This window comes from Echinops telfairi, unplaced genomic scaffold (genome assembly GCF_000313985.2).
Source record: "Echinops telfairi isolate 266 unplaced genomic scaffold, ASM31398v2 ScPeMD7_7468;HRSCAF=8506_0, whole genome shotgun sequence".
Taxonomy (NCBI): Eukaryota; Metazoa; Chordata; class Mammalia; order Afrosoricida; family Tenrecidae; genus Echinops; species Echinops telfairi.
Window position 1 is genome coordinate 14,328,710 of NW_022111369.1, and position 9,095 is coordinate 14,337,804.

Consider the following 9,095-nt stretch of genomic DNA (forward strand, 5'->3'; position numbering starts at 1 on the left):
CTGGGGGTTTCTGACCATAACTCTTTACAAAGTTTACAGGTACTGACAGTATCCTTTTTCTCCCTCAGAGAGGACAGCAGATTTAAAGCACTGATCTCGTGGTCAGCAGATGAGTCCACTATGCCATAGGGGCTGCCAGCACTGCTGTGAGGAAACTACTCAAGGCTGGGAAAAGAAGCATTAGAAAGGAGCACAGAGACCAATTTTCGGAGCACAGACAGGAGTAGAATAGTTTACGTCCCAAACTGCCGGACTGGAGAAACTTGGTTAATGACTACTCATTGTTATTGTTGGCTGCTGTCAAGTTGGTTCCAATTCATAACGACCCTATACAGTAAACCCAACACCACCTGGAACTGCACTGCACCATCCTCATAATTGTTCTGTTCTGCCCATTGTTGTGTCAATCTACCTCACTTGTTTTGTTGCTCTTCCACTTTACCAAGAATGATGTCTTTTTCCAGGGGTCCATCTCTCCTGAAAATATATCCAAAGGATCACTAAGGAAGAGCATTGTGGCTGTACTCCTTTCAAGGCAGATTTATTTGTTCTTTGGTCAGTCCTTGGCACCTTCTACATACTTCACCACAGTTAGAGGGATTTATTCTTTAGAAAGGTATTGCTTTTAATGATTGCCTTAATAGTGTGTTCAATTTGTCCTATACCAATGTTTATGTGGTCTCCTAATTAAGTTTTAAAGCAAGTCTAGCAAGGACTTCTTCCATGCAATTTAACTCAATTTCAACCTCAAAAAAATATAGAAAGGGATACAAAAGTATTCTCACTGCTAGTGTGTGGATTTGGACTGATAGTGACCCTACAGGACAGAGTAGCATTGCCCTTGTGACTTTCTGAGGCTCTACATCCTGGAGGGAGCAGAGAGCCTCACCTTGCTCCCATGGACAGCTCGTGGGTTTCTCCAGCACACAATCACCCCAAATTCAAAATGTTTGCCATTCAATGAAAAATGTCCAGGAATGCAAAACAGTAAGAAATTCACCTCAAAAAGAGCATTAAGGTCAATCAAAAGAAATGTATCCAGATTTTAAACAGAAGACAGATTTTTAGACATATACATTAAAATAGTGATTATAATCTAGTCCATTCTTTCAGAAAGGTAGAAAGCCTTAGTATGTTAAGACATGAAGATGTATAGAAGATCCCAAACACACCTCTCAGAATGAAAACTAGAATGTTTCAGAGGAATACATAGATAAGATTAATACAATAATGAGTGCTACAGAAAGAAAATCAGTGAATTAAAAAATTATTCAAAAGTAACTAAAGAGGAAATGATGAGAAAAACGGTAACAGATCAGCAGTGAACTATGAGACTTCAAAAGGCCAAACAGACATTTAGAAGATGATAAGAGAGAGAAGACTCTTCTCCAAACGCAAGACACATGGCTGCAGTTTCTAAATTTAATACAGTGATAAGCCCAGAGACCCAACAACCTGAATGAAGCCCATGCATAAAAAACATGAAGAAAACTATGCTAATTATTAAAATTAGTCATAATGAGGTGAGAGTGGCGATACCGGGAAGTTGGAGGGAGGGTGGGGTGGAAAGGGATAACCAATTACAAGGATCTACATATAACCTCTTTCTTGGGGGCTGAACAACAGAAAAGTGGGTGAAGGGAGATGTCGGGCAGCGTAAGATATGACCAAATAATAATAATTTATAAATTATTAAGGGTTCATGAGCTGGGGGTGGGGAGAGAGGGGGGAAATGAGGAACTGATAACAGGGGCTCAAGTAGAAAGCAAATGTTCTGAGAATGATGATAGCAACAAATGAACAAATGTGCTTGACACAATGGATGGATGGATGGATTGTGATAAGAGTTGTACAAGTCGCCAATAAAATGATTTTAAAAACAACCCTGCTTCTAGAGCACATGGAAAAAAAAAGTATCCGCCAATCTTCATATATGCTAAATAAAGAGAAAAGGCTCTTGCCAAATTTTGGACACACACACACACACACACACACACACACACACACAGTGGCCAGAGGGAAAAGAGACACTCTTGTACATGATATACAGAGATATACGAGATGGAATGACCGAGGACCTCCGTCAGAACACAGCAAGCCAGCCGATAGTGGCACAACTTTTCATTAACTGAAAAGCATCATCAACCTAGAATTTTACCATCTTGAAAGATATCTGTCAACAACAAAGAGACACACTCTTACAGACATCCCATGACTGGTGGAATGCCTCGCTATCAGATCAGTCGTACCAAAAGGATTCGCTGAAGAGCATCAGGCAGAAGAAAGGGATATCAGATGTAGATCTTGATTCATGAAACAGAAGGAAGAGCACCATGAGGGTAAATATAAATATGATTTTTTATTGAAAAAAATGTTCTTAACTTTTAAAACTTTTTAAAAATAAAATAAATTAAAAAATAATTGCTTAAAGCAAAAAATAAAAGAGTAAGATAATGTGAGATTTATAACCTTTGTAGGTATAAAATTATATGACAATAGCACTAAGACCAAGAGAGGAAAATAAAAAGTTAGTTTTCACTTTTATATGCTATATGTGAAGAAGCATAATATTACTGGAAGTTAATATAATATTGTTAGCTATAAAATGGTAAGTTAAATCCTTCACAGAGCCACTAAAATACAAAGAGAGATAGGTAATAAATTAAGGAAATGAAGTGAAATTATAACCAACAATATTTTAAAAGTTGAAAAAGAGGAGAGTGGGAACAAAGAATAGATATGACAACTAGAGCCACACGTAAACTTAAATATAGTTACACCAGTAACCATTAAAATAAATAGTTGATATCTTAATTAAAAGGTAGACTGTAAAAATAATTTTAAATCAAGACTCAAGCTGTGTGTAAACAGTAGGTCAATACTTACTTTGAATTTAAAGACACAAATATATTAATACCAGAAGAATGGAAAATGATGTTCCATGGTAACAATAATCAAAAGAAAGATGAAATAGCTATACTAGTATCAAAGATTATCAACAGGAAGAGTTATTACATAATCATAAAGGAATAAATTAAAGAGAGCATGGGAATCTTAAATGTTTATGCATCTAATAAGAGAATTTCACAAAATGTGAAGCAGAACTTTATAGAACTGAAATGGGAATCAGATAAATCTACAAATATATTTGGCAATTTCAACACTCCTTTCTTAATACTTGATAGAACAAGTAGACAGAACTTCTTAAGGACACAGACGATGCTCACAATACCATTAAACAACTCGTTCTATTTGGCATTTAGGGACCACTCCACTCAGCAGTGACAGGACACGCATTCCTAGTTCCAGGAGCATTTTCTCAAGAGAGAGATACTCTGACCTGCCAAACAAAACCATTAACAAATTTACAACTATTCAAACAGAAAGCCATCCATGTGAGAGTATATTTAAATTGAGATTGGACATGGAATAATTAATTTTTGGAGCTAAATAATAGATAGAATGAAGAAGGTTCATTATGTAATTCTTTCTACTTCTGTTTGCTAATTTCTGTAAAAACATGTACAGTAAAATGGGCTCACGTTATTATTAATGCATGTAATAGAAAAACTGAGGATCATGAATCTTAATAAAAAGAGTACTATCATGTGTGAGTTAGTTAATTGTGCCAGCCTGGCCGATAATCACATGTGGTGCTGGTTGAAAGGCGGAGGGATAAATGGGTGGTGAAGCCTCGCCTTTCTAGTTCTCGGGTCTCTTGTTTTGTGATGGTTGTATCGGGTGCAGCTGCCTTAGCAGTTCCCTGCTTCAGCTTGCAAGATGGATTTTCTACAAGACATCCCCAAGGAGAAGCCGCGTGGATCTATCCCGATGCAGCCCTGGGTGCTGGAGCAGCCGTGTGGAGACCCCTGCCAGTGCTGAGATGCTTACACGTTCACTGACTCAGCTTCCCTCCTGCAGTCGGCATTATTGCCTCTGTTTTGTGAGGTGAAGGACTTTGTGGACTGGTGTTGGGTTAATGGGTTAATGTTGGACTTGTGGGCTTGGGCAGCATTGGGTTGGGATGTTTTCATGATGCACCTTTTCTTTACATAAAACTCTCTCTTATACCTGAGTCGCTGTGGATTTATTTCTCCAAAGTACCTAGACAAATACATGTGGAAAACAATTTAGTACTTTCTTTTCAAGGCAAGTGTACACATACCATACATCTCTGAAATTTCACTATGTACTGAAGATAAATGAAAATTTATGTTCCCACAAAAAATAGCTTTCTCACTAAAAAAACCCCAAAAACCCCAAACTGTATGTAGTTGTAAGTTCAGCTACATAGTTCAAACTGTGATATGTAGACCCAATGGAATTCTACTTAGCAATTAAAAGGAAGAAAGTATTGATAAATGCAGCATAGATGAATCTCAAATGCATTATGTGAGTAAAAGATACCAAACTTATACTGTATATGTTTCAATTTATATGCCATTCTCTAAGAAGTAAAGCTATCAGGATAGAAACAGAGAGGCAGTTGCCAGGGCCTGGAGGGGGAGGGGCGGAGAGTTGGCTCAGTCTAAAGGGACAGCAAAGGAATTATGAGGGATTTGGAACCATAAAATATCTTGATTATGGTGACTGTATGAGTCTATGCACGTCACAAGTCACAGAACGGTACTTTAAGAAAGTGATCATTAAATTACGCCATTAAATCTGACCACCTTAAAAAAATCATAGCTAATAACAGGACTAGGACTACAATCCTGCTTCTTAAAATACTATATTTTTAAACAGCATCAGCATCACCTGGGGACGTGTTACACATGTAAATCCCCAAACCTACTGAAGCCGCTCTGGGAGCGGGGATCTGTGCTAACACAGCCTGCGGGTGATCTGGAGACATGCTAAGCTTTGAGAACCATTCTCTCTACCGTTAACTCTAGAGGAATGAGATCAGGTTAGGGCTTGGCATCCGTATTTTTATAAAGTGGCTCACTTGATAAAGTACAAATATTTATAATGAACAGCCAGGCTTGAAACTCTGCATTGTACCATGTACCTCCATCGTCACAAGCATCTGGGAACTGCTGTTGCCTCGTGGCTGCGTTCCCCGAGTCTCTTCTCTGGACTTGAAAACACAGACTTCACTGCAGGCACAGGCCTTCAAAGCAGCCCGACTCACAGGCCTTTGGGAGGCGGGTCTTCCAACTTCAGTCCATACTCGGCTTATTTCCTCCAGCTGGCTTCCTTTCAGGGTACTAAGGCTAAGCGTATGGAATTTTCAATATCCCATTGTTTGGGATCTACAAACGCAGCAGTGTCAAATGGCCTGCACTAACTCACTGAGGGAGGCCTTGCTTCTTGTCTAGTTGGGATATGCTGTAAATATTAGCTGACAAAGAAAGAAAGAAAGAAAAAGGACCCTCTCTGGCAGGCTGCCAGTGAGCAGAGAGCAGAGTGTGGTAACTATGGGTGAAGGTGGCCTAAAGCAACAATCAGGAGAGAATTGAATTTTCATCAAAGGGGAATTTCAAAGAGCTAAATGTTGTTGAAACAAATAACTGATACTCAGGGTCTAACTAAAACATCAAACTAAGACAATTTTTATCAGGAGAGACATTAAAAAAATGAATACAGATTTTTTAAAATGAATACGGATTTTTTAAAGGCAAAATTAAAGCTAAGCTAAAAAACTAAAAAGACAATATCCTAAAATGAAAACAATCTATGACTCAGTTATCTAAAATATCAACATTTTCTTTGCAATTTAAATATATCGGAAGTACCGTTGAAAATAGAAACTAAGCTTCACTGAGAATTTATGATGAGAGAAAGACAAAGAGAAACATTCCAAAGAAAAGTCATTCCTTCTGTTTTGGCAATTTAAAGATTATTTATTTTCTCATACCTTTTTTTTAAATGTATCTTTTTGTTATGTTGAATCAGTGCCCAGTTTGTGAATCTACACTCTCAGTTCAAGTTACATTATGGAAAACAGGTTATTTCAGTTCCTTCCATTTCTAGTATTGACAAGTCTAAAGAATAACTCTGGCTGTCTTCCTGAATTTCTGTATGAGGTATTAGGTTAGAACTAAATAATAATAATCAATGCCGTATCATGAATACATAGGTGGCAAGTTTGCTCACGCCATTTCACATTATGAGCTAGTGTTAGTTCAGTCTAGAATTCTGAAGATGGAAATGGGCCTGGAGATAAATTCTGCAGCCCACCTTTCACACTTTACAGAGGCAGAAACTAAGGCTCCAGGATGTTACACAATTTGTCCCCAGTTCTACTACTGACGGTGAGAAAAGCGGAAATAGCCGGGCTCCTGTGATTTGAATAGCCATTAACCCAAATCCAAATCCACTGCTATGGAGTAGATTCTGACTCAAAAGCAACCGTGTGTATGGTTTCCAGGGCTATAAATCTTTACAGAAACCGAGAGCCTCATCTTTCTCCTGAGGTGAGGCTGGCGGGTTTGAACCGCTGATCATGTGGCTAGCAGTTCCATGCTTACCCCATCGTGCCACCAGAGTTCCTAAACTCACTGCCATCGAGTTCATTCTGACTCATAAACCACTGCCATGGCATCAATTCTGACTAAAAGCAGGCTTAGATGCCAGAGAAGGATTTCTGAGGCGGTAAATCTTTATGAGAGCAGATTGTCCCATTTTTCTTTCATTGACCAGCTGATGGGTTTGAATTGCCCACAGTGCAAGTAGCCGGCCAATGCTTATCTGTCCCGGTCTAAATTCCTGAAATAGTGCTAAACCAGGACATAGGAACTAATGACACTCAATATACTTACATTTTTATAATAACAAAGGTTGTTGCAGGGAACTTCACCTAGGATTTCCTCTAAAGGATTAAACCAAATCAAGGAGAAGAAAGACTTCACACCGAAGGAGTAAATCTACAGAAACACTAAGAGATCAATTCGTCTGAAACTGAGACAATTACCCTGCATTTTAAAGCTCTGACTGACAGACCAGTCAGGAACTGGAAAAGGTATTCCAAAACTGAGGGTGAACCAACAATGATACAGAACAGGAAATAGGCCAATCTCTCAAGAGGATGCTAAAACAAGTTCATGTAATGCACACTTGAATTTTTCAAATCAATTTAAGCTGCTTCCTTCAATCTAGAGTGTGTGTGTTTTGCCCTAACATCCAAAGAATCAGTTATGAGTGAGGTGAAAGCTCTCTCTCTAGGTTTTTCGCACTTGAATATTTCCACAGTCAAACAAGGAAATACCCAGGGACACGAGAGCTCAGCCTCCCCAACCACCACCAACCGGAACCTTGCTCTCCATTCAAAGCCCAAGATGCCACCATCAGTTTAATCACAGTTGATTCAGACAAGGCCCTTCTTGTGCGTGAACAACCCAGATGAACTGGAATTTTAGTATGTACTTTTTAACACAGGGCTAGGAAACCTTGAAAGACGTTTTGAGGAATTATGTGAAACATAATTGCTTATTTTGGATTGGGCTGAGTTTTAGCCATTCAATCCAGTAAGTGGAGCTTTCCTCATTTAAAAAACGCTCTTGGTCTTTGTGTGGCAAACTCTTCAGTGGCTTTGTCTCTTCATGTTCCTACTACGGGCCCACTGAATGCCAAAACAACTGTTGGCGTCTTGGCTTCGTATCCGTGGACACTTTCTGAGCTGCGCAGAGCAGGAGCAGTATTTATTTATCCACCTCATGCCCCAAAGGGTCACATATCAGTTTGTTATAGGAATTATCAAGAGGTTGAAGCCATCTAACAAGTACTGAGTTCTGCTAGACTTAGGTTTCTTACTTCTCCTTCCTCCTGATCTTTATTTCTGGGAGGACGCAACTATTGTTAAAAGTGCCACCTAGTTGGCCAGGTGACCCTATCACCCAACAGGGACCACGTCTGAGGGTGAAAGGGGGCACGATACAGGAGACCAAGGCCACAAATACCAGTGGCTGCTTTGAAGCAAACCGGTGTGTGGTCACCTTACTCTTCAGAGTTCGAATGAGGGCACAGGCTTTTGAGTATTTTTGAGGTTCTCTGAGGAAGTCAGGCTGGAGCCCTGGTGGCGCATAGTTATGAACCGGGCTGCGATTTACAAGGTCAGTAGGTTCGAAACTACCAGCCGCTCTGCAGGAGAAAGACAGAGCTTTCTACTCCCACAAACAGTTACACTCACGTCTAAGAATTCACAGGGCCAATTTTACCGTGGCACATAAGCTTTGCTATGGGTGAGCATTGACCCGACGGCTGTCAGGTTTTGGAGGAACTCAGGAAGGTCCCTCATCAAAAGGGTCTGCCATGTCTAAGGCCCCGCATCCCACATTCCCCCCGTTGCTGCCATCTGCAGCGCTGTGTAGGGGCACTTACCCGACCACCATGTCCTTGGGTCCAGCAGCCACAGTGCAGATCCCGTCCTCACAGTGCTTCCCCACCAGGCTGTGCGCGTGCAGGTGGATGCTCTTTCCGTTTGTGACCAGCTGGACTATAACCTTTGCAGGCCCCACGTAGTTGCAGATCTACAGAAGAAGCACATGTCACACGTCAGCACACCCGACTCTACAGTAACAAGAATGCTGCACGTGAGGAGGCAGTAAGTCCCCAAAGAGTGATACTACATTATGCAGACATATATGTATATGACTACAGCTTTAAAAAAAAATATTCACTAAACAAATAATTTAAAATACCACTGGTGGGGATTTTTTTTTTTTCAGGTGGCCAGATTCGCTCCAGGAAGCAGACCCCTGAGAATACGGTATATGTTGTAACATTTGGAACCCTGGAGGATGCGGTAGTATCCTACTAAGAACATGTTTTTATTTGTGCCTACTTCACAGTTTTTGGTCCCACCAGTTGGGCAAAGGATTGGTGATAAGATATGTGCCTCCACAGGGAAAGAGGGACCAGACTTCAACCCGGAGCTCCAAGACAGGAACACAACACACTGACATGAAGTAAGAAATCAATGGAGAGGCCTGAGGGGCTGGCCCCATTACCAACCTGGGGCACAGCACCACCCTCCCCCAAGGGGAATTCACTTCAGAAGACAGCATTGAAGCTGCAGCTCGGGAAGAGGGGAAGGGGGACTGGTCTGGTCGGAGCGCATGTGAGCCAATGAGGGGGGAAGGGGAAGAAAAGGA

At 40.6% G+C, this 9,095-nt stretch overlaps 1 protein-coding gene across 2 annotated transcripts in view; it reads right to left on the bottom strand.

The window, feature by feature from the left end:
• The window catches only part of NFKB1 (nuclear factor kappa B subunit 1), a 149,312-nt gene that overhangs the window by 75,004 nt on the left and 65,213 nt on the right, over positions 1 to 9,095 (bottom strand). For both annotated transcript variants that reach the window (XM_030888509.2, XM_004703444.2), the window contains exon 6: positions 8,323 to 8,471. In XM_030888509.2, the coding sequence (XP_030744369.1) occupies positions 8,323 to 8,471 (149 nt within the window). The remainder of the gene's footprint in view (positions 1 to 8,322; positions 8,472 to 9,095) is intronic.